This window comes from Leptonychotes weddellii, chromosome 9 (assembly GCF_054177405.1).
Source record: "Leptonychotes weddellii isolate Sample4059 chromosome 9, ASM5417740v2, whole genome shotgun sequence".
Classification (NCBI taxonomy): Eukaryota; Metazoa; Chordata; class Mammalia; order Carnivora; family Phocidae; genus Leptonychotes; species Leptonychotes weddellii.
Genome location: NC_138377.1, coordinates 24294042 through 24319572, shown reverse-complemented (window position 1 = coordinate 24319572; position 25531 = coordinate 24294042). Strand labels below are relative to the sequence as shown.

Genomic DNA, 25531 nt, shown 5'->3' with positions numbered 1-25531 from the left:
CCCACCTTCGGCCTCCACCCAGAGGTTTCGGTTAGCCTTGGAAACTCTCTTAGAGGGGTGGGGTATCCACTTAGGCCTTCAGCAGTTTCTCCACAGCCTTGACCTCTGGTTTCTACAGAAAGGGGCCTGATGTCAGAGATCCCTGAGGCCAAGGAAATCCCTGTCTGGTCCCCATACACGTGTCTTCAGAATCCACCCGGACCTGTCCTCTCCATACAGGGGCTCGGCCCAGGGGCCGTGTCTCCAGGCCCCAAGCTCGGCCCCGAGCCCCCAGGCTGTGGGTGAAGTCAGGTCCTCAAGGACTTGCCCTGCTCCCGCCACAGCTGTGCTGGGACCGCAGCTCGGGACGGCTGGAAACGGCCCTGGGGCTCAGGGGCCAGCCAAGCAGCCGGCTCCAAAATAGCAGTTGTGTTCACATAAAAGCCTCTAATGAGAGAAAGATGCCGTTTCTTGGCCCCTCGTGTGCTCTTTGCAGACGCCGTCTGGCAGGCCAAGCGGGCCTCTACCGTTTGGCGGCCAGAGGGGAGGAAGGGGAGGTGTGAGTCAGACCTTGGCCCCCAGCCCCTCAGCATGGACCGCCCTGCTAATTGCATTAACAAATGCCACAGTGCTGGGCCAGTCAGGGGCAGGAGGCCAAGGGCAGGGAGCAGTCCCAATTCCCACCGGCTCCAGCAGGCATGAGGAAAGAGACCACTGGGCAGGACTCGTGGCCCAGGGCTGAGGCCTGGGTTTGTCTCCAGCTCTTGTCCAAAAGCCGAAGAGTTACCCGGCTATCCGCACAGCCCCGGGGCCTTGTCTGGGAAAAGGCAGGGCTTTGGGGCCTCTGGAGATGAGAGAAGGATGGGATGGGCTCCCGGGACAGCCTCCTTCAGGGATGAGCCCAGGAACCAGCCTTCTCCAGGGGAGCAGCTCTAGGGCACGGAAGATAGTTCTGTGGCTGACATGGAGCCACCAAGCCCTTCTGTGGCAGCACCACATCCCTGCCCAGGGTCCGGGAAGATCAGGAGGGAGGGAAGACACTCCTGCTTACAACTCAACGAAGGTCAGGACAAAAGCATGGAGGAGAGAACAACCTTGCACCCAAAGAGACCTGTGTTTAAATTCTGTGTGACTTTGGGCAAGTCTCTTCACCTCTGTGAGCCTCAGTGTCATCTAGAAAATGATCACGCATCCAACATTTACTATTTACCTAGGATGGTAGGCAAGGCAGACATCGTCCTTTTCTTTGTGGAGCTTCCAACTTAGAGAGATGGTCACAAAACAAGCAAACAAGTAAGTAGAAGAACCGAAATGGAGGTGGGTATGGGTTATGGAGGGAGAAAGATCCAGGGGCTAGGATCCAGAATAACAAGGCTGGTGTAGGGAAGCCCCAACAGAGTGGTCAGGGGAGCTCCTCTGAGGAAGAGAACTTGAAACAGAGACGGGAAAGAGGACAGGGAGCCGGCCACATAAAGAGAGGAGGGAAAGCAAACAGAGCAGCCTGCGCAAGAACCCGGAGGCAGTGTATTCCAGGAGTCCAGGCTGGATTGGGTGAGCGAGGGGGGTTCTGGGAGATGAGGCTGAGCTCACGGCAGCGGGAAGGAGGGAACAGCGATGTGTTATGATATGATGTCTGGAGAGAGAACCAGAGAGTGGGGAGAGCAGGCAGCCGGCTGCAACCATCACCCAGGAGCCCACACTGGTGCCTCAGACGAGAGAGGCAGCCGGGGAAGCAGGGAGCAGCAGATAGGCTCCCAGGAGATTTAGGAAGTGAAACCCGAAGAGGAAGAGCTCGGTGAGGAAGGTGTCCCTGATGGCCCCCAGGTGTCTGACTCGAGCCTTCAGGCAGGTGGGGATGCCTTTTAACAGGGTGGTTAATACCTGGGCAGGGGAGCCGGCGCAGAGGGAGGGAAACCACGAGCTTGTTTTGGACAAGCTGGGCCTGGGGATGTCTGGAGAGCATCAAGAGCAGATGTTGAGTAGGCATCCCGATGAAGGAGTCTGGCGGTCAGAGGAGAGGGCTGGCTGAAGATATATATATATAGATATATATATATCTATATATATATATCTATATATATATATTAGTGTCGTGAGCGCAGATTTCCATCCATGGGAATACATCAGATCATTCCAGGAAGGGTGCGGTGAGAAAGAAGAGGACCCAGGACTCAGCCCTGGCACAGCAGAGAATCACACAGTGACCACTCACGGGGTGAAGGGCTTAAAATGTTTAGTGTGGTCTCTGGCACAAAGCGTGGCTGCTATTATTATTGTTGACTACTATAACTATAGTTAACAGTGCCTACTAGTGCTCAATAATAGGGGACAACTAATGCTTGGCTTGGCTCCCATGGCCCCCCTCTTTGCATGGGAGATTTGGAAGATCTGCAGAGTCTTGGGGAAGCCCAACATTAAGATGTTGGGTAGAAAAGGAGAGGCCAGCCAAGAAGGCGAGAAGAGGAGGCTGGGGATGGAGGAAGGAAACTACCAGGCCACCCATGTGATCTTGCACCTACTCAGTCCTTTACCAAACATGGACCAAGTAGGCACTCCCCTGGGAGTGGACCCAGGACACAGCACCTGGCTTCAGGATCCCCTGGGTAAAAACATCTCCTAAATACTTCTTTGAGCAAAGAGCCTTGGGGGCATGTGCCTGCTCACCAGGAAAATCTCAGGTACCCATATGTGGTGGGAAGAGAGACGATGGTCTCTTGCTAGGACCGTACCCTTCACATTAGTTGGGTCTCCACTGAGGTCATGTGATTATTCCCCTTAGCCACCTCTCACCTTGCTCTCCTCCACTCCCTGCCAACTACTGAGTCTCATAGGACGGTTCTTCCAGAGACAAGCCACACAGAGGCTCCAGACTCTAGCTCCTGGAAGTTCTTAACCAGTCGGTGGTGATCCCACCCCTGCCGTGACCCTTTTCTCTAATGTTTGCTCAGCATTTACCATTATGAGGCCCTGGGCTAACTTCTTTACATGTATGACTTCTCTTCATTCTTATAACTACTACGGGTGCTATTCTTTTTTTTTTTTTTAAAGCATTGTCTTTTTTTTTTTTAAGATTTTATTTATTTGACAGAGAGAGACACAGTGAGAGAAGGAACACAAGCAGGGGGAGTGGGAGAGGGAGAAGCAGGCTTCCCACTGAGCAGGGAGCCTGATGCGGGGCTTGATCCCAGGACCCTGGAATCATGACCTGAGCCGAAGGCGGACACTTAACGACTGAGCCACCCAGGCACCCCTATGGGTGCTATTCTTCTCCCCATTCAGCATATGGAGAAACTGAGGCTGAGAGCAGCCAAGCAGCTTACCTGAGATCACCATACTACTAAGTGATGGAGGAAGGGTTTGAACCCAAGGAGTCTGGCTCCAAAGTTGGGGCTCTTACCCACCTGACCATAGTTTTGCCCAACGGGATGAGTCATTACAGAGATGGGATGGGTGGGGCCACATCAGGGCCACATTAGGGGGTATGGGGTCCTCATCTCACTGAGATGTGAGCCAGAACAAAAGCCACGATGCACTCAGAGGCTCTGGACCAAGAAGGCAGGAGCAGATGCCAAGGCCCATTCCAGGATTTCCTGAGTTTTCTGGAAGGGTTAATAAAAGTGAGGCAGCAAAAGGGGACCTCTTGGCATAGTCCTGGGATAGGCCCTGCATTATTCAGTACGTGCTTACTGAGCCTTTCCCTTGTGTCCAATGAGCACCTGCCACTGGGTCATGCCAAGGGCCATGTGACACAGTCCCTGCCCTCGGTGTCAAGGCCAAACGTGTATGGAGCACAGAGAACATGCCAGGCCTTGGACTAAACTTTTAACCTGAGTTATCTCATTTGTCTCTTACAACTCTGTGAGGCAGAGACTAACACTAGGCACATTTTACAGGTGAGGAAACTGAGGCACAGAGAGCGTAAGCATCTTGCTCATGGCCACATAGCTAAGTGGTGGAGTTTGCATTTAAACCCAGGTAGTCAGCACAATCTCCTGGATGTGGATTAAAATGACAGCTAAACTCACCATGTGCCAGGCTCTCTACACAGACTTGCCCATTTATCAGGAGCATGATCCCTGTACTCCAGAGCTAGGCTACCTGGATTCACATCCAGGCTCTGCTGATTCCTGGATGCATGACTTGGGCGAATAGCTAACCTCATTTGTAAATGGGGAGAAAGATCAAATCTAGTTTATAGGATTGTGAGGATTAAAAATTAACAATATCAAGTCCCTTGAATAGTACCTGACCCACGGTAATAGCTACAGTGTTATTATTAATCCTCAAAAACAACACTATATAGATTGTTATACCCATTTTATGGTTGAGGCTCTGTGGAAGAAGAGGGCCAGTCCCTTGCCTGAAGACACAGAGCTGGGATTCAGATCCACAACTCCTTGGATTTGGCACCAGAATCCAAAGCACATGCTCTTAACTTTGAGCCTTACTGCTTGGTGGTGGAGATGGTGGGGTAAGCCACCTACCCGCCTCCTCAACAGCTTCGGGACCCCCTCTGCCCCGCCCAGAATAGCCTCTGTGCATCTAGGCTGAGAGAAAATGAGAAATCAAAGAATTCTTCAAATCTTCCTCCCCAGTGTGAGCCTTCAGAAGCCCCCAAAGCGTGTGTGTGTGTGTTGGGTGGCGATGGGGGTGAGCCAGTCTGGGAAGGCTGGACAGTCTCCTAAAAGCCCTAACTATAAACAGGATCCAGTCAGCCCACACTCTACGGTGCCCCCCGCTCCTGCTCCCCCCCGCCCCAGGAAGGACTTCAGGCAGGCCCCCGGCAGCTGCCTCCACAAATACATAAACCCATAAACCCCGTAGCAGAGCCGGCAAAGCCACAGAAGGGAAGGCAGATACCGCGACCAGAGGAGGAGATGAGAGCCCAACTTCTGACCTTGCCAAGGTGGAGTGAGGAGCTGGGGTTCCAACAATGGCCATCTGCAGGTGCAGTGGCTCCCTGAGGTCCAGGGACCGGACAGGGACGAAGGAAGGGGCCTGCCAGGCAGATGGACTGGGAGGTCACAGCAACCGAGGATTCTCTGAGAGGAGGAAGGAGGCGGCCGCGCGACGGCCCAGGGGACAAGGGCCATCCCTCCCTGCGCTTGAGTAGTGGGTCAGACCCACAGATTTCTGGCAGAGACCAGGGGACAGACTGAGTCTCCACACGGTTCTGGGACTAGACTTCATTCTTGGCAATGGGGGTAGGTCACCCACCCCTCCTTGTCGGCCCCTCTCCTGCTGGCCAGGGAAGCACCCCACATGTGTGAAACTGCTGAGAAAGAGCGCTGAGCATTCCCCAGCCTTGGCACTCTTGGCTGCAGCCAGGAGGGCAGCAGTGGGGAGGGGAGAGGAAGATACTAACCACGGGGCGGCGGGGGCGGGGGGGAGCAGGAGGACCAGCTGACAGGGTGTGGAGCCAAGAGCCCCACATTCTACAGAGGCAACACCCCACCGCCCACGTGGTTCTCATTAGGCTCTTTAGCAGCAAAATGGCAGCAAGCAAACAGCACAAGGCCCCACTCATTAGCACACAGCCCTTCCGTGGGCAAGGCAACTTCAAGTGGGAAAGGCTAATGCCCACTGGCAGTTCCTCCAGGAGGGCTGCCAGCCTGCGGGCCAGGGTCTAGTGGGGGGAATGACCGGGAGAGAAATAGGGGGGCTGAGGACTCCCAGGCTGAAGGGGGATTTGGCAGCATGCTGGAGCATCCTCCGGCTGGGGCACAAGGGTACACACACGCACACACGTTGCTTCTGACAATCTGCCGACTCACCCAACCTTGAGTGTCCAGCGTCAAAACTCCAGTTTGGCAGAGACCACCACGGGAAAATCATGAACAAGTTAGGAAACCAAGAACCTCCACTGCTGGAGGGCCGGAGCGCGAGGCCCAGGCCCAGAGCCCTCGGGCAGCTGGTGAGAGGCCAAGCCCCTCTGAAGCCACCCTGCTCCAGCTTCAACTCAAATCTCCGCAACCCTCTCTGCCAAGCTCACTAGAACATACCAACCCTCCTCCCCATCTCCCACCCCAAATCCCTCCCTGGTCCTCCAGGGTGCACCAAGGCTCTGCTGCTCCAAGTGTGGTCCCTGTACCAAAGGCAGCAGCCCCTGGGAGCTCGTTAGAAACTCAGACTCTCCAGCCCAGACCTGCTGAATCAGAATCTGTACTTTATATTTTTTTAATTTTTTAAAAAAGATTTAATTTACTTATCAGAGAGAGAGAGCACAAGCGGGGGGTGGGGAGCGGCAGGCAGAGGGAGAAGCAGGCTCCCCCCTGAGCAAAAAGCCTGATGTGGGACTCGATCCCAGGATCCCGGGATCATGACCTGAGCTGAAGGCAGACGCTTCACCGACTGAGCCACCCAGGCATCCCAGAATCCGCACTTTAAATAAGATCCCAGAGGATTCGTGGGAACATCCAGATTTGGGTTAGGGCCCCCGCTGCACATCTTCCTATGACTGACCAAACCCTGCTCAGTGGTTTTCAGCCCTGGCTAGAATTGCCTGGGGGGCTTTAAAAATATACTAGTGCCCAGGCTCCAAGGGCCCAACCTCAAAGCTTCTGCTGAGCATGAAACCCTCTGGCTACCCACATCCCCGGTTTCTCTGCCCACGGGAGTTGCTGATTTTGAGTCTCTGAACCTCCTCCAATGAGTCTGTGACCTTGAGCAAAACCACCCGAGGCACACTGTCTTCATCTTTATCATTTTGAAGGACAAGGGTCTTTCCCCCATCTCGGCCCCCAGCCAGAGAGGGCCTGTCCTCTGAGAGCCCCACTCATCCAGGCTCCCTGAAAAGGAAAGAATTTTCAGGGGAAAGATCTGCTTTGCTGTTCGTTTTTGAGTTGGGGGTTTTGGTTTCTCTACCTGGAGACCCTTAGAGAGACCCAAGATTCTGCGTGAGCTTCACCGTCAGGCTGGGAGAGGGTCAGGGCCATGGGGTTTGAAGCGGAACCAAGAGCTGGGTGAACCAGCATCCCCCTCGTGTCCCTATCCCATCCCCATCTCAGGAGGCCTCAGAATCAGAGCTGAGGGCATCCACTGGGGCTGGGAACGCCGCAGGTTTTTGTCACAGACCATTAGCTGTGAAACCCTCACATTGAATAGGACCTGGGGCTTGTCGTTGGCCAGGAAGGGGTTCTGGTGAGACCGAGACTTTGCAGCCAGGCTTAGGGCCTGGCAGAAGGTAGTGGCAGGGGGGCAGTCAGGTGGGGCTCCTGGGCCAGCCCTAAAGGCCTTGGGAGCTGACAAGACCTCAAGAGGAGCCCTGGAGTGTGAAGGAGAAAGATCCCGTATCTGTTTTCCCCTGTGAGGATTCCAAATTCTAGAAAGCCTGGGGGCTCAGCTGGGGTTGGGAGGGAACAAACCCCCACAGAGAAGAGTATGGGATTCTGAAGTCAAACCGCCTGGATCCAGCCCCGGCTCTAGGCCTTGGAGTAGCGTTACCTTGGCCGCATTTCCCAATCAAGCCAAGACTCAGCGTCCTCGTCTGTAAGTGGGAATGATGACTAAACACCCACTGCATAGGGTTATTGAGAGGCTCGAAAAAGACATGTGAAGAGCTTAGCACAGTGGGGGGCGCAGAGCAAATGCTCAGCTGTGAACCAGCAGGAGTAGCCCGCATGGTGGGAGTAGCTGGTCTCTGCTCACAGGTGCAGAAAGTGAGCCCCGGAAAGATGAGGTCAGATAAGCTATCTGGCCGCAGGGTGTAGTGATTAAGAAGAGGGACCCTGGAGGGGCGCCTGGGTGGCTCAGTTGGTTAAGCAACTGCCTTCGGCTCAGGTCATGATCCTGGAGTCCCCGGATCGAGTCCCGCATCGGGCTCCCTGCTCGGCAGGGAGTCTGCTTCGTCCTCTGACCCTATCCCCTCTCATGTGTTCTCTCTCTCTCAAGTAAATAAATAAAATCTTTAAAAAAAAAAAAAAAAAAGAAGAGGGACCCTGGAGTCAGGTCACCCGAGTTCAAAATCCTGCCATTTCCAGGCCACATGACCTTGAACAAGTGACTTGCCTGTGCCTCAGTTTCCTTCTTTGCCCAATGGATAGTGGTCCTCCCTGCCCCATGGGCCTCGTAAAGTGTACCTGGCACAAACTGCGGGCCGCGTAGCCATCGGCTCTTATTGGCACTGCCTCTGTCCTGTGAGTGAAGGCCTGGGCATCGGGGCCCTCGCTCTTCCTGCCTCACTCCTTGCTTTCCACATAACTAAGATGACGACTCTCTCTTTGCTCTCATCGGGGCCAGCCAGGAGGAAGGGAGACTGCTCCAGACATGGGATCGGAGCCTCATCTGACAGCCTCATGCCGGCAGGGGGCCTGACAGAGGCCAGAACCGGCGGGGGCAGGGGCCAAGGCAGAGGGGGATTCCCATAGCACGCAAGGTGAATGGTGCTCAGAAATGAGGTTCTGGGGCCAGGCATGTGCTGCAGATCACAGGGGTGTGTGCGCGCCCAAGGGCCCCTACGGACAGGGCGAGCGGGGCATCAACACAGTGGGGCAGCAGGAGGGGAAGCTTTGAAAACACAAGTGGGGAATTTTATCTGAGAGTCGTTTTCAGCTGGAGGCCTTTTTAAAATCTCCCTTCCACCGTCCATTGCCTCCATTCTGGAGAGGCAGACCGGGAAGACACCTTTACTCCAGGTTCCGGAGTCCCTGGGCCTGGCCAACCTCGAAGGAGAGAGGGGGAGAATGGTGGATGGGGCAGAGGCACTCACGTTTAATACAGTGGTTGGTGCTATTTGCTGTCGTCCATCCTGGGCAGCACTGTCCCCCGCAGACATTCCTCCTGTGGGGTCAGCAAAACTGGGTCAGCACAAGGGTGCTCAGAAAGGTACTATTCCCAGAGCCCCTTGGATGGTCCCACCCTCTATGGGCAGGGCCCCGGGAACACTGCCAGGCTGGCCAGACCATCCTCCTTCTCTAGGGAGTCCACGTGGCCCCGGGGCAAGAACTTGGCGATCCCGCAGATCTGACAGTTGAATCCCGTCATTCTCTGCGTGATCTTGGGCAACTTCACTCTCTCCAGCAGTATGATGGAGGGAATAATACCTGCCTAGCTGGACGGTTGTCCCTAACACAAAGAAGGCACTCTCTAGGACAATTAATGACAGTGATGATGCAGACGATGAAAAAAGCAAGTTCAGAGAGGTTCAATGACCCACCGAGGCTCAACAATGAGTAAGTGCCAAAGCTGGATTCAAACCTGAGTTGCCCCGCCTCTAAGTCAAGCTCCAACCCTACACTGCCTCTCACCAAAAAATAAACACCATGGTCCTTTGCCCCACAAATGCTGACTATCTAAGCGAAGCTGGAAAACACACATAAAATAGTCTTCGGGAAACACATATTCATCATCAGCCAACAAATGTGCGTGGGAGGAGGCCTGCCCTTGGGCAGGCTGGTGCGTGGTGCAAGGGGAGACAGAGGGACCTGGGGTTATAGAATTTCTATTTAAGAGGGGCTTGAGGTGGGGCGCCTGGGTGGCTCAGTCAGTTGGGCGTCTGCCTTCGGCTCGGGGTCATGATCTCAGGGTTCTGGGTTCGAGTCCTGCATCGGGCTCCCGGCTCAGTGGGGACCCTGCTTCTCCCTCTCCCTCTGCTCCTCCCCCCGCTTGTGCTCTCTCTCTCTCACTCACTCTATCTCAAATAAATAAAATCTTAAAAAAAAAAAGAGGGGCTTGAGGTGATGAGCTGGTAGGAAGATGAAACTGGGGCCTTGGGTTAAGCTGCCTCTGCACAGTGAGCACACTCTTTTTATTTGGGCAGGCGAATGGAACTTATTTTATGGGGGATAGTCCTTCCCCAGCTATGGTGCCAGCACTGAAGGCCCCCACAGGAGAAACTGGTCTGTAGTAACTGCTGGGGTACTCACCCAACTCACTCAAACTTTGCTTTCAGGTGTGTGGTGAAGCCCCTGTAGCACCAGCAGCTTTCACCAGCCCTGACTCTCCATCTAGAGACCCAAATGCCTGGACCTGGGTGACTTCTCTAGAAGGGTTCCCCCCGGGGAAGGCTCCTGAGGGCCTGGGCCTGGCCCTGGCTGTGTGGACCCCATTATTACCATCAGAAATTGTCTACTGAGCACTCACTGAAACAGGCTGAGTGGGGCAGCAGAGAATGAGCTGGAGAATCAGGGTGCAGAGAGGGGGGCCATTCCTGTGACCTCTGTGGACAGAAGAATGAGCATCTGGTCTCGTTTACGAGTTTATTTGACATTTGAGTGAACCCCAAAGCTTGTGTGGTTTTTGGAGCCTTACAAAACATTCAAAATAAATTCCTGCAGCTTGGAAAAGCTGAAGCCCATTTCTAGCCCTGTGGCCCAAAGTTGTGGGGAGCTGCCTCCCAGCGAGATCCCAGAATGTCCTCCCAGCCAAAAGCTGGGCCATCCTGGCCACCTCAGAGCCTCTCTGGACCGCGGCCTTCTGCTGCTTCCTGGCTCTATGAGAGCCTCCTCCCCGTCAGGGCCCAAGTTGCTGAGTTCTGAGGAAGGGGCTGGTCCTCATACCCAGGCTTTCTGAGTGTGCGCACTGGAGGAGGGGATGGGTGTACTACCCACGCATTTGGAAGTCACTACGCCTTGCAGTGGTGACAAGTCCTCTTAGAGGCCAAGGAGGTCTTCACAAGGAAACAGACTGCATGCCTGAGAGTGTTCTAAGAACTAGGGTCTGTTAGTGTCCAGATAGCACAGACTGAGGGGCCTACTTGACTAGGAGGTCATGGCATGGAGCCCAGCCCAAGGAGGTCCCCTGAGCCAGCTGTCACCCCAGATGCCCTCGGGACAGCTTTGTAGCTGACTATAGGGGGCAGCAACCTGCCCCTCAGGGCCTTCAGGAACACAGCGAGGCCTGGTCAGAATCAAAGGCTGCCGGGCAGGGGCGGCCAGGCTGGGGCTGGAAGGGCACTCAAGAGAGATTCAGGAAATCAATGGGGGACTCTGAGAGTTCTTTCGAGGCCAATATTCGAATCTTGGGCAGAGGCCTGGAAGGTGGGAGATGAGCATTCAGCTGGGAGATGACCATTCAGCTGAGAGATGACAATTCAGCTGGCTCTGGCTAGCAAGAGAGAGCAAGTAAGTCTGACTAGCTGGGGCATATCCGACTCAATGGTTCTGACCCCTTGGAAGGTACCACCATGAGATCATATGAGCCCAGCCTTCCAGGTGACACCTCTCAGCAAACATCAACTCAGGATCCAGCATCATTGTCCAACCTTTAGGGACACATCTGGCCAACAGCCTGGAACAGCTCCTGGTCCACTTCAGACCAATGTGATCATGCTGGTCCTTTGTTAAAAACCTCCCCTGACTCTCCATTGGCCCCTTTGAAGCCGGCCAGGCCCCCATCTGCTTATGCAGTCTAATTGCCCTCATCCCCTGTCCTGTCTCCACAACCTTCCACAACCAAGGCTATGATCCTCCAAGGCTACAAAATTTGTTGTCCTGCAATTGCACCACATAGGGCCACATTTTGATGTGGTGCCTTTGCTTAAACTGCTCTCCGCCTAGAATGCCTTCCCTCTCTTTGCTGATTGAAATCCTTTGCATAATCCAAGACTTCCAGATCAAATGTTACCTCCTCTGTGTAAGCCTCCCCTGATGTATCCTCTGCCTTCCCCATTCCCCATCCACTGCAGTCATTTAGTCCTGATTATCTCATGTTACTGGTCATATGTGTCCCCAACTTGACTATCTTGAGAATTCTTTCTTATTCCTCTTTGTGTCTAACACAATGCCTGACACGTGGTATACATTTAATACTTCTTGTTTCACTTAATCCACTGTTTCCCAAATAATGGATGAGCCACACCCAGGTTAGGAAAGGGGGTTTTAGGTTTCCACAACCACAGCATTCAACACTGCGAGTCACGTGGTGAGAAAGTGACCCCCTTTTCAGTGATCGTTCTAGCCTGATTAAATCAGTAAAAAAAATCAGTCTGAGGTTGGGTCCCAATGCCAGGTCCTTCCCTCAACACTTGCTAGTCTCCCTTTTCAATAGGAAGAACACACCACACGGTTGAGCTTCTAGTTAGACACCATTAGAATTTAAAAACATTTTCTTTTCATTTCAATTTTCCTACAATTACCTTCTTTTTATGCCAAGTGGTACTATTTTCAACCATGATAGTGATACAAAGTGTCCTTGAAAAATGAATTTGTGTAGAAAAATGAGTCAAGCACTGTTTGTAATAGCAAAAAAAAAAAAAAAAGTAAGTCATCTAAATGTTCAAAAACAGGAGGATGGGTAAACTGTGGTATATTCAGACAGCAGCATAATATACCACAGTTAAAACGAATAAACGTGGGCTGATTATATTAACATGGCTAGACTCAAAAATCTAATGAGGAGGCGAGAAAGCAAATTGTAGGAGGATAATACAGTATGGTATCACTTATCCGAGTTTAAAATATGCAAAACAATATTATGTATTTAATGGAGGCATGCATCTGTAGTAATAGTGTAAAAACATACAGTGGAATCATGAATAAATTCAGGGTAGTGGTTAACTCTGGGAAGAGAGAGACAAATTTATGGAGGGATTTTAAACTAAAAAAATCAAAAGCAAAAAATGCCAAAATATTAAGGTTTGAAAAATCTGGATTGTTAGTTATATTATTTCCAACTTTTTTAATATGTTTGTACAAAACCTCATAATATAAAATAGTTTAAAATAGATAAAATACAAAATCATACTATTTTTTACAGTGTGTAAATTTAAAGAAAAATAATAGAACAAGAGAGAAAAGAGCAGGGAAAATTATTAGGCTGTGAGGCTAGTTCAAGAAACACTGAATATTGTGAAACAATGGCTTTAAAAGTCCTCTGTAGACCATAAATTCCATTAGTGCAGGATCTGTGTCTGCTGTGGTTACAATGTATCCCACACACTAGAACTGTGTCTGGCACATGCTTAATAAATCTTCATTGTGTGCAATAAATCCCCACTACATGCAAGTTCTGTGAGGACACTGGCTGTGTTGGCCTCTGCTGTAGCTCCATGGTCCAGCACAGAGCCTGGCATACAGGAGGTTTTCAAATACTTGTTGAAGGAATGAAGAATCGCCCATAGTAGTAATGTAATTCCAAGCTTCACCAGCAGGTGGCACTTGGTCCTTGGCCGTGAGCAGCCCACTAGGCAACTGCCAGAGGTCAGCCTGGCCAGAAGCCATGAGCCAGAATGGGCCTGCACAGAGGAAGCAGATGGACAAGATTGCTACTCAGCTCACCTGGAGTGGTTGCGTGGACTGCCAGAGGAACCCACCCTTAATCAAAGCTGCAGAAAAGAATCTGGGGGAGGAGCCAAACCCAACATGTGATTTGATGTGTGCACCTGTGTATGACAGGTGCCTAGGGGTGGCACCCAGCCCGTGTCCTTACACACCTGTGCTCATATATCAGCTTTGTTGTGGTGACAATCTGCTTTGCACATCCCCACCTCACTTCACAACTTCTAATAGTGCACCCTTCCAATCCCAACCTCCACTATTCTACCTTCCCCCAACTTGCACCTAAATGCCTAAGCTATAAGCTCCTCCATGATCTGCCCCAACCTTGCGTCCAGCCTCACTCCAATGGCTTCCCTACACCAGGGTGGCATCCTACCCCCAGGCCAGTGCCAACGGTGAGAAGCCCTCAGCCTTGGGCAGTGCTACACCTCTGGGCCCCACTCCTGCCACCTCCCCTCTTGTTTCCCTGAATACTGCCCATCCAGCCACAGGGACCTCAGCTCCTCTGAGCTCCTCAGCCATAACGGTCCCAATCCTTTATGCTTAATAGGAAGCTTCCGTTATTAGTAAGCACATTCACTGGTACATATCTGTTCATCTCTCCAATTGCATTGTAAGTAATTGAGTTGCTCTCTTGGCAGGAACAATGCCTTTGTCTATGAACCCCCATCCCCTGTCCCAGGCTCTGCACACGTGCTCTTAGGAAGCATGTATTCACTTGCACACGTCAGGAAAGGAAAAAACTGAAACACAGTCGGTGCTCCATTAACACTTGTTGACTGATCCTGTGTGTAAGCAACTTGGCAGTGCATGGGTCTGCTCTCCGCCTGTTCTAAGTTGGGCCTTGCTGGGGCAGCAGGGAGTTCATTCACTCATTCAACAGATACTTAACGAATATCAACTTTCTGCAGGCTCTCTTCTAGGCACTAGTAACAGCAATGCACAAAACAAAGCCTCTGTTTTTGTAGAATTGACATTGGTGTGGGCAATAAACGCAGAAACAGGTAAAGCACGTGAAGGGAGACAGGGTGGGGCAGGTCTGCCAGAGCAGACCTGTCTGAGCAGAGATCTGAACGAAGGGAGGCAATCCTGGGGAAATAGGAAGAGTTCAGCAGCCAAGGAAAACCTGGAGCAGAAGGCCACCAGGCACACCGTCCTCCAGGGTAGAACTGAGGGTACAAGCGTCCTTGCTGTGCACTGGGACTAAAATCAACTGGTAAATTGGGCCCAGGCCATACAGGGCTGCCAGAGCCCTTCCCAGCCTCTCGGATCCTGCCCTCCTCCAGCCCCGCCCTTCCCCGGGGCTCCCTTTGCCCTCCATTCTGGAGACACATGGCATACCCAGACAAGGCCAAGTGCCCCTCAGCCATGAGGATCCCCGACATGGGGATGGGGTTGCCTCCGAGCCTCCCGACGCTGCGAGGGCGCCCCCAGCGGGCAGCAGGGGTGCCCGGGGAGAGGGGAAAAAGCAAATCGCCGGGTTGGGGGACACAGCCCCGCAGACTGCGCGACGCGCGCTGACACCTAGCTGCACAGGCGCACACACAGACCCCCTCTCCCACGTACCCACTGTGCCACAGCTCGGCGCGAGCGGGCTTCCGGCCCAAAGTGCCCTCGAGCCCATTCCCCCTCCCACGTCCAGCCGCGCGCGGGCCCAGCCCGACCTGCGTCCCAACTCGTACACTTGTAGCCAAGTTCAGGATTCCCTGCCAGCCCGCTTCCCGGAGATGCATCTGCCTTGGCACTCTGGGGCCCCGACGTCCTCCACCCACCTGCGCTCTGAGCCCGCTCAACCGCTCTAGGGCCTCAGGCGACCGGAACGCCCACCCCGCTGCCCCCTCTGGGCTCCCTCTCGGATCCCCGCGGTGCTGCGGGAGTCTGCGGGCACTGGTTAGCGAGGGGCAGGAGAAAGCATGGGCGCCTTGGGAAAGGATTTAGCGTCAGGTCTCGGCGAGCTGGTACGAAAGGGTGAGGATGGTGTTTTTCTTTGCCCTCAACTCTACAAAAGTGGGTCAGATCTCCGAGCCTCAGCTTGAGGACCCCCGTGCTTTTCCTTGCAGTCCTGAGGCCGCCTTGGTCCCGGAGGAACCAAGGGCACGAGCCCGGGGCCCTCTCCTCTCGCCTGCACATCCCTCCACTAATGAGCACATGGGGACCCACCCTCGCTCCCTCCGCCCCCCCCCCCGGCTTTCCTCTGCAGTGCTCACCCCGTAAGCCGCCCCCGCGGCGGGGTTGGGGGCGCAGCCCCGGGCCGCTGGAGGGTTCCGAGGCGCGAGAAGGCCGGGGCGGCCCGGGCCCGGGCTGCGGGTTGCTGCTGGCCCGAGGGACTGCTTCTCCAGGTCTGCGCAGGTGGCTGGGCTCGCCGCGGCTGCTGCGCGCGGGGCGGCCTCCTGGCCAGCGCGTCGGCGGGCCTCCGGGGGCTCCCCCAGCCGGGTTGGGCCCGCTCCGTGGGCGGCAAGCCCGGGACTGGCGCGTCCTGCTCTCGGAACAGACTGTACACCTTGGCTGCAGACGCTGCGGGGTGACTGCCCCCGGGGCGCCGCAGCCGATTCGCGTCCCTGCCAGCCAGCTCGTATCTTCCCACCGTGTCCCTCTGAGCATGGCCCATGCCCACGAAGACAGCCAGAGTGAGGGCCAGGAGGCCCCCGCAGGGGTTCTGCAGGGCGCGCCCGGGGCAGCGGTGGGTGGTCGGGGGCCTCATGGCGCCGGGGGCGACTGGAGAGCGCTGAGCGGGGGGAACCGCCCCGGGGGCTTGCGGCGGCCGCGCTCCGCTCCCCGGCCGGCGGCCCGCTTCTCCCGGTCTAGGGGCTCCAAGCCAGCCTTCCCGGGGCGAGGGCTGGGCGGCGTGAGCGGTCCCGGGGCTGCGCGCCCCGAGCCTGGCGTCCGCTCGTCTCCAGCCAGGCGCGCACCGCCGCGGCACCTTCGCGCCTTCTCCCGTCTCTGCAGCCTTCCGAAGGGCAGACGGACGCTTTTATTTTTGGAAACTTCCCCCTGTTTTTTCGTCTCTTTTATCTACACCATGCCCCCTCCTCGGAGGGACAGCTCAGCCCCCTCATTACGGGAGAGGGAGAGAGGAATTCCAGCAACACCCACTTTGGCACCGGGAAGCGAGCGGGCGGCGAAGGGGGGTTAACCCGTGAGGAGCTGGGGGCAGCGCAGGCCTGACCCGACGGCTGGCAGGGGAGACGACGCCTGCCGGGACAGGGGCGCCTGGTCACCTTTCTCTCGTCCTGGTCAAGCTCGAACTGCTGACCTGTCCCGAATTTATCTCCTGCCTCTGGCCTCTGGAACAAACTCCCGGTTGCATGACCAAGGCTGCGGCCTCGAAGGTCTGAAGGAGGCCAGGAGAGGTATTAAGATCGGCGTGACAGGGCCGGGCCCCGAGGGACGGACGCCCGGCCCCTTCGCTTCCCGCCCCCGCCGCTGGGGGCGCCGGCTCCGGGGTGGGCTTAGCGCGGGGCAGCGCGGGGCAGCCGGGGAGCTCGCCTCCCCCTCGCCGCCGCAGGGTGCGAGCGCGCTGGAAGGTCGCCGGGGGGGGGGCGCGCGCCCTCTAGTGGAGCTGGCTGCGTCCTCCGCCACCTTGCAGCCGCTGCCCGCCGCCTGCGCTCCTAGATCCTAATCCTTTTCCTGCTGCGTCAGGGTCCAGGCGAGGCGTGGGGCGGCGATGGCGGATCCTGGAAGAGATACCACCTTTTTAACAGAGGTATAGACACAGAGGCTCTTGAATAAGGTCACACCAGGAAACAGCATGTGTCCAAAAAGGGGATAAAATCCTGGCCTCCTGCTTCAGGCTCAGAAGCCCGTTCTCTGGACTACCCTGGGGTATGTCCCAGAGGAGGGGTGGGAGGGAATCGATGAGTCTCTGATTGACCTGGTGTGTGCTCACACCTTGAGTTGGCAGCGAGGGGGCGGGGTGCAAGAATGCTGACTGCCACCCATCTGACTACCTCCAACAATGAGCTCATCATTCATGCCATAGCCCCCGGCCCTCAAGCCTGAAGGCCTGGCCAGTGTGCTGTGTCCCCAGTGCATTTCCACAGCCTACTGTTTCCCAGGAAGGAAGAGTGACAGAGCAGGCAGGAGGGCACCCGTGGATAACGTCCCAAAGGATGGGCACCGTTAATACCTAGTGCTGGCCTATGGCCTCCACTCCTGACTCTGGCCAACAAAACCCCGCATGACTGGGCCCCCTCTCTTGCAGTGTTGTCTCTGCTCTTTGAACAAGCCACATTAATGTCCACTGCCCTCTCCCTGGAGCACTACTCTCCAAGATGCTTTACAGAATTGGCTCTTCATGGCTCCCCCTCTCAACTCGAATATCACCCGCCCGCCTCCTGGAGTGGCCATCCCTGAGCCTCCAATCTAGAGCAGTCCTCCCACGTGTGCCACGACACCCTGCTTTACCTTCCTTGCTTGAATGCCCAGTTGAAAGTATCTTTTTTATTTGTTTACCTGTGTAACTGACTTACTGAATGGGCTGAACTTGGAGAGGGACAATGAGGAAAGAGCTACATTTTTCTCCCCTCACTGCCTTCAACCATGGTATGGTGAATTTCCCTTCTCCACCTTTAATGACATCTCAAGCAGAGTCCTTGGCTTGCCCATCCCCGCCGCCACAAGAACAGTCTCATTTCTGTAATTAAGACCAATTTTCAGGCACTAAAAAGTCTGGTCCTGTCCAAATCAAAACCTCATCCAGTTTAATCAATCTTGCATCCAATTTAATACTCCTCCCCTCCCCCCATGGGCCTATCCCCTGGCCTGAGATCCTGTGGTGGGGAGAGTAGGGCATGGTCTGTTTTTGTGTTGTTTTTTAAGATCTACTTGTTTATTTGAGAGAGAGAGAGCAGGGGGAGGCGGAGAGGGAGAGAATCTCCTGCAGACTCCCCACTGAGCACAGAGCCCGACCCGGGGTTCGATCTCATGATCCAGAGATTATGACCCGAGCCAAAATCAAGACGTAGACACTCAACTGACTGAGCCACCCAGGTGCCCCTCGCATGGTCTGTTTTTCTAATCTCCCTTTTCTGCTGTGGCTCCCCTTGTCAGGATTGGAGGAGAGGTGTTAGAGGGACAGTGACAAAATCCTATGTGACAGGTGCCCTTGGCTGGCAGGTGCCAAGTGTTCGTTCTTCCATGGACACATCTGTGGGCTTTTGGGAGTCTCCCTGCAGGACCTCCACCCTGCACTGCTGTAGCAAAGCACTCTCTGGCCGGCCTCTTGCAGACTCCTGTACTCCTTGCCTCTTGTGGGAATTGCCCGTCCGTGCCAGCAAAGCACTGGTGACTTTGGCTGCTCCTCACTCTGCCATAGAAGCCACTCCGGCCAGGATCCACAGTCAGAGTTCTCCAGATGGGAAGTGCACGCACGTCTCTTCATTTATGCCCATCCTCAATTCCTGAAGACACGTGTTGGGTTCTCCCCAGAAATTGCTCGCTGTGCCTTGGGCCATTGGGGCGTGCTTGCAACCTCCAGCAACTCAGCCTCCATGGAGAGAGGAGTCATGCTAGTCTCCTCTCCTTGGAAGCCCCCAAGCTCTATGACTTGTCCTTTTGGGGCTTGGTTTGCGCTGAGGAGTGCCCTCCGGGGAAATCTCAGCCTTGCCTACTAATGCAACAGTTCCCTGCCTCAACAACTTTCTTCAGTCCCTTTCACGTATAGACTGGAAGCCAGGGATGTGGCGCAAGTGTTGTTGAACCAGTTCTGCCTTTAGGAAGGTGTCTAGTACTTCCCTTTGGAATGTGAGAATATTTAATCCTTATTGTTCTAGTCTTTGCGGCCTCAGCAGAAATTCAAAGATCACAGAAGAATCCTGTTCAACAACCTATTAAAATCATGTCTGACTTCCCAAGCCACAGTGAAAGCTCCAAAGGAATAGATATCTTGTCTGCCTGGCTCACCACTGTTTCCCCAGAACCTAGAACAGTGCTTGACTCCAACAGACAACCCAGAAATATGTGTTCAACGGTTGGCTAAGTAAATGAATGACAGAATGATTCCATCAAGTAAAAAGGGCTGGTATCATTAGACCCACTTTAGGAGAGAAAAAAACTGAGTTTCTGGTGGTAATTACTGGTCCAAGTTCACGTGCTTGCTGCCTCCAAGGCTGGCCCTAAGGATCTCCTTGAATCCTGTGCCTTGTGTTTTAAGATGAATGCCATTGGAATTTCCAGAATGTTCAGTTTTCTCCCTGAGACACTGCACCTTCCCGGCTTTGGGAAAGCCTCAGCTCCACACTTACCCCCTTGCCCTGTTATCCACCCCACTCCTCAGCTCGGGGGAACCCCCCTCCTCTTCCCACTACCTGCCCCGTTCCTTTAGGAGCTCTCCTCTTCATCCCTCAACGCTCACCTCAGAGCGCCATGAGCTTCCCAAGGCCAGAAACCTTGGCGTCATCTTTGTCCCTGAGCTATTTTTTCCTCCCATGTGTCCAAGTCATTATTACTGCTCCATCTCCTCCGTCTGCACGTCTGGAAGTCTGCCGCCCATTCAGCCTCTCACCGCTGGCCTGGGCCAAAACCCTCATGCAGACACACTTCCCTCACCACTAGGCGCCCCGCCCACTCCTCCATGAGTACAAGTGGTCCTTGGAAATTCCCACCCTGTTCTCCCGGGGCTGCAGCCTGGCTAATCTACTCTGAGGACTCTCCTTCTGCCCCACCCCGGTGCCATCCTCCCGTCCTGGCTCCCGTTTACCACCCATCACTCCCTCCCCTGTAACTGTTGGGACCTTGATACAGCTCTTCAGAATCGCCCGTCCCATACTTTTGTTTGTTTTTCTTTTCTAAAGCTGCCAAAATTTATGGAGCCTCCGATGGCCCAAGCGCGGTGCTAAGCATGCTGCAAAAATTGGCTCATTTAACAAAATAAAGGAGGCATTATGATTTCCAGGCGGACAAAGGAGGAAACTGAGGCTGGGAATAGCTACTGGCTTGTTGGTAAGTAGCGGAGGCAGGACTCAGACTTTGATCATTTACCACCCAAGCCCAAGCTTGTAAGCCTGCACCCTGTTGTTTTAACCCCGGGCTTGTGCCCCAGCAGCCCTCCTCACAGCTGAACGGGGACCTTTCCCAGCCCCTCTGCTCCTGGCACACCTGAGTCCCTCCACTGCACATTCCCCACTCCCTCTTCCCTGCCTGCAAGCCCACAATCAATTCCCTGGTGGTATGGAGCTACCAGAATCTTCTCTCCCCCTCTCCCCATCTTGCCCAGTACAAGAAGGGGGGCGAGCTGTTTCTGGCATGGCCCCTGACTCACCCCTGATACCAGCTTCCTCCCAGTGAGGCACAGAGTGCTGCCAAGCCTACTCACCCATCTCGTGGGGCTGGGGAAGGAAATCATCTCTGGAGAGCCCTGCAGAGAGAGGCAGAAGGGATCGATAAAGGATTCCTGTGGAAAAAGGTTTGCCGGGACACAGGCAGGCACCACAACAGGGGAGGGTGAGATGCTGGACACCCAAGGCAGCCTGTTCGCTTTCCTGTGTCTTGTGGGGATAATGCTGGCAGCCACATGGCTACCAGAACCTAAACTAAGTTGGTAAAAAAGGACCAAAAACAAGGGATGAATTTCTGTTCCTTTTGCTGAGACCCAGACTTCCAACAGAATTCCAGGGATTTTTCTTCCTTGGAAGTGACTGGACCTCCAGCCCCGAATTCCTCTCCCCAGGAGAGCTTGTTCTCCTGCTCAGAACAAATATCACATTTCCTGGTTAATCAGTGGGCAGAAGAGCTGAAGGAAGGCTGATTGGGCCCCTGGCCTTCCCTACTGGAGCAGCTCGTGGGCTCAGATGTTCTTGTGCAGACCCAGGGGAGAGCTGGGACCTCGGCAATGCACAGCCTCAGCCTCCAGTTTGGAAGGTGGGGGCTGCACCAAGAGGCCCCAGCTCACTCCTGCATGAGGCCTTCAGGGCCCACGAGGGCTGCCAAGACCCTTCCACCTCAGACACCGAGGCCTGGCATCCCCCCAGAGCTCACCACACCCCCCCGCCTCCGCCTTGGTCGTCCGGTGTGGTCTTCTCCAGGTGGGCATGAATGCTTCTGGCTTCTCTGAACTGAGCTCAGCTCTCAGCTATTTTCACATCTGAAAATGGAGACAAAGATGCTCTTCTTGCCACCCCCACCTTCCAGGCAAATTAGATAACCTGTGTGTGTGTGTATGGGGGGGGGGGCGGTTAATTACCGCGACTCCATCTGCCAGCTGGTATTTCTTGAGTGCTTAAGAAGCACCAGGTGCTGGGCTAAGTGTTTCCCAGACATTCTCTCATTTAATTCTCATAGCAATCTTAGGAAGGAAGGACTCCTAGTTCATCGCGTAGCACCCGAGGAAATGAAGGCTCAGAGAGGTAAAATGGCTTACCCGCAATCACAAAGCTAGTTCGTGGCTACACTAGGGTTCATTCCCTGGCTTGTCGGGTTCCAGGCATGACAACGCCAGCCTCCAGAGGAGCATTGCTCTGGAGACGCGCCTCCGGCTGCAGGTCCCTGGGAACTGGGAGCATTCCTAGCTGTGTGTGGTGTGGTGGGGGGTGCCGAGGGCCACTTGGTGAGCCCCCACCAAGCACGTCCCACCCTCCTCGGGTCTGTTTCTGGCTAGGTCCGATTTTGGGGTCAAGGGCAGATAAAAGTCATCACGGTGAGTCTCAGTGAATCTGATTCCCTCCCGTGGAGGAGAAGGAAGGAAATGGAGCTTACCCTACATCAAATCGGTTTCAATTGCTGAATGAAGGCTCATCTCACCCCTCAGCTTTTCTCTTTGGAAAAGAAAAGTGCCATAAATAGAACATCCGCGTGCCCCTGTGTGGTAGGCATTGTAATTCCCATGTCACAAACCCAGAGGGGTGAGGACTCTTGCTCAAGGTCAGACAGCTAGGAGTCGAGCCTGAGTCAACGAGAAAGTCTGAACGGCTCCCAAGCCCATGCTGCTTCTGCTGCAGCACACTAGCCTTGCCCCAGGATGCCTCGCAAAGATGTGAAAATGCAGCTCACTCTCTCTTCATTTCCAGTCTTTGATACAAGAGTGGGCTGATCTGAAAGCTCTGTGCATTTAGCTAAAGCTCAGACAACGTTTCCCACTTACCTGCATAAATTCCTTCAGCCTCTGACTGGAGTAGAATCTTCTAGAACTCCTGGGGGATGAAACATAGCTTCTCTCCAAGCAGAGTCTGTGAAGACCTGAGCAGGGAAACCGTGGGAGCAGTCTGGAAGGCCTCCTTCTTCTAATTCCTTCTGGTGAGACCACGGGGGCTTTGAGTGCTTCATAGCGGGTAGGAGTGAGGGGGGTTTGGATGGGGAGGGTCTCATACTGTATTACCCATTCAAAATCCCCAGGGAGAAAGTGCTGTGGGCCAAAGGACTGTGCCCACCTATCCAGGATTCCGGACCGGCTGTGCAGGAATTTGAGGACAAGGCAAGTAGGAACAACTTCCCTCGGCTATCGTTGGGGTCTCCCAGCCTGTCCCCACCTTGGCTTCCTGCTGCGATGCAGTGGTATCCCTCATACCCCAAAGGATAGGAGTTGTGGGGGCAGAGAACAAAAGCTGCTGTAGGGTGTTTCCCAGAATAAGCTTTTCCCAGGAGGCCCGTAAGCAGCCTCCCGTGCATTCTTCATCATCAAGACAAAGAAAGGGGGTAACGCCTTCAGCTATCATCTCTTGACCTCCGTTGCCCCCTGGATCGTACGCTGAGAATGGAGACACCCAGTGCGGTTTTCCCCGGTGCCCCCAATACTCTAGTCTCTAGGACCCCAAGCCCTTGGGGTCAGGCTGGGATCCTAAAACTTGTCGAGACAGGGCACAGACACCAGGCTGGGGAGTGGGACAGGAGGTGCTGCCAGACCCCAGTGGGCCCCAGCCTGCCTGCATGACTCATTCCTTGTTTCCGTCCACTCCGGTCTGAGTGCCTTGGCCCAGGGGCCTCCAGGAGGTTGTAACGCAGGCTGGCCCCTTGCCCATCAGGGCTCAGCAGACAAAAATTAAAGATCTCACTGCTCAGGAACTCACACAGACAGCAGGGGCATGCTCTGTGCTCTGCCTCATCAGACCAGACCTCAGGCCAGAGGGGATGGATGGCCAAGGGAGGAAGGAAAGGCGTCTCCGGCTCCACCCCCTCCTCTCTATCCCTCACATCCAGTCATACAGCCCCGGCCACTGCCCACTCTCTTCTCACTCCTCAGGCCATCGCCTGAAGACGATGGTACCGCAGCGCGCACTCCTCAGCTCCCCTGCTCTCCTCCCCATCTCTGCCTGAAGGCAACAGTGGAGGAGAAACAGACTTGTAAACAACTCCTCGGACTTTTTCTGGCAGCAGAGTTCTAATCAGGCCTCTCACCTGCTCAACAACCCTCAATGACTCCCCAGGGCCTCACAAATCAAGCCCCAAACTTCTGACTAGGCCTGGCACACAAGCTGGTCTCATATATGTCCCCTCATGTACGCTGGTATTCAGCACAGTCCTACTTGCTCAGAATTCCCCCTAGTTGCCTCTCCCATGTCTCCTCACCCAAATACTTAGGCTCACACCATTTCCTTCACCTGGAATATTCTTCTTGCCCCTGCCTGCCTGTCTTTTAACTCCTATCTCAAAGGCCACTGCTTCCGAGAAGAAGACTTCCCAGAAGCCCCCACCCCACCCCAAGTCTGCAAAGCTGGCTCCCTCCACTGAACCCCAGTAGCTCCCGATGTACCCCCACCCCACCCTGCATGACTAGGCTGCAGCTGCCAGTCCTCCAGGGTGGGAAATACCTGGGGCTTTGGAGTGCCACTCTGTACTATCACTCACCAGCTTTGTGTCCTGGTTACAGTGACTTAACCTCTTTGAGACATGGTTTCCTTACCAATAAAATAGAAACTGTAATACATGCCTTTCTAAGCATCGCATCTAGATAGGGCAACTGTATTTACCAACCACACAACACTCCAGACACAACTGAATGGACCAGAGATAAGCGCCTGACCCAAGGGAGCCTTTTCATTGTCGGTCAGGGACCTAAGACTTCTGCAGTCTGACTTGAATGCAGACATCCTTGGTTACTGGAAAAACCAGATTCTGTTTTAAACATTTGAACTTGGGGCGCCTGGGTGGCTCAGTTGGTTAAGCGACTGCCTTCGGCTCAGGTCACGATCCTGGAGTCCCGGGATCGAGTCCCGCATCGGGCTCCCGGCTCAGCAGGGGGTCTGCTTCTCCCTCTGCCCTCTTCCCTCTCGTGCTCTCTGTCTCTCATTCTCTCTCTCTCAAATAAATAAATAAAATCTTTAAAAAACAAAAAACAAAAAACATTTGAACTAATAGACTTTTCTTCAAAAACCAAGCCCTGGGATTAAAACAGAATAGGCAAGTCCTAGTTCTTGAGAGCTTGCAGTCCAAGGGGGCTTCATATAACCATAGAACATAAAGCCAGGCAGGTGGTGTGACTTGTGCAGGGTCACACAGCTAGTCAGAAACACAGAGAGGGCTAGGACTCGGGTCTCTGGACCTGGGTTTAGTTCAGGGTGGTTGGCCCCTGCTCCATGCTCAAAAGCATGTGGCCCTGAGCAGATTGCCTGAAGAAGACTAAGGAGCCACCATGCCCCACGTCAACCTATGTTGGCCCAACTTTTGCACAAAGGGCTCCTCCCTTCAAGGCAGTGGTTAAAAGACAAGGTCAGATCATGGCAGGGAGCACAGACCCTGGTTCTAGTCCACCATGTGTTCCCCGTGTCCGCCTGGGCCTGCCTGCTTCCTCTTCCAGATGTGAGTTTCCTCATCTCTAAAAAGAGAGGATTTTACTGGATAAACTCAAATTCAATGTCAACACTAAGATTTTGATTTGAGGAGCAGACAGACAATGGGTGGGTGTGGGTCCAAGAAGTGTAGGATCCACAGAATGTGAATACTGGACGGGACCTCCCTGAGAGATCAGCCAGCCCACTCCTTCAATTTACAGTTGAGGAAACTGAGGCCCAACGGGGGAGAGATGCTTGCCCGAGGTCACATGAGTGGTTATTTGGCAGCCCCAGCTCTTGAACCACGGTCTCCTGACTCCCAGACCTCTCAACTTTCTCTTTCAACTCCCTCAAGAAGCTGGGAGCTATTTGGCTGCCTCAGCCAGGAAAGCCCAGAGTGGCTGTGCATGTCAGCAGCAGGGCCTCAGAGCCTGGGAACATCTCTGACAGGGTAGGTGCAAGTGCCAAAGCTGCTGGTGGGGAGGGATGGGGCTGGGGGCCAGGGAGGGCGTATTGAAGATAAGCTGTCAGCATCTCTCCTCTTCCAGTTGGCAAGAAGGAACAGAGAAGGGTCCATGATGATTGAAGGAAAACAGCCCCCTTCTGATTGAGCCATTGCTCCATGGAGGGCTGGCGTCT

At 54.3% G+C, this 25531-nt stretch overlaps 1 protein-coding gene and 1 long non-coding RNA gene across 5 annotated transcripts in view; one reads left to right on the top strand and one right to left on the bottom strand.

Annotated features, from left to right (window-relative positions):
- The window catches only part of LTBP2 (latent transforming growth factor beta binding protein 2), a 103017-nt gene extending 86501 nt beyond the window's left edge, over positions 1–16516 (bottom strand). For 2 of the 4 annotated variants that reach the window (XM_081830243.1, XM_081830244.1), the window contains exons 1-2: positions 15401–16516; positions 8687–8757 (exon numbers count right to left, since the gene is read on the bottom strand). In XM_081830243.1, the coding sequence (XP_081686369.1) occupies positions 8687–8757; positions 15401–15894 (565 nt within the window). In that variant the 5' untranslated portion in view covers positions 15895–16516. The remainder of the gene's footprint in view (positions 1–8686; positions 8758–15400) is intronic. The other 2 variants (XM_081830241.1, XM_081830242.1) reach the window with 1 other exon arrangement.
- Positions 16517–21635: 5119 nt separating this feature from the next.
- LOC145723388 (uncharacterized) lies at positions 21636–24418 on the top strand. Its single transcript, XR_014148351.1, has 3 exons — positions 21636–22421; positions 22521–22599; positions 23365–24418. It is a non-coding gene; the product is annotated as an uncharacterized LOC145723388 (long non-coding RNA).
- The last annotated feature ends 1113 nt before the right edge of the window (positions 24419–25531 follow it).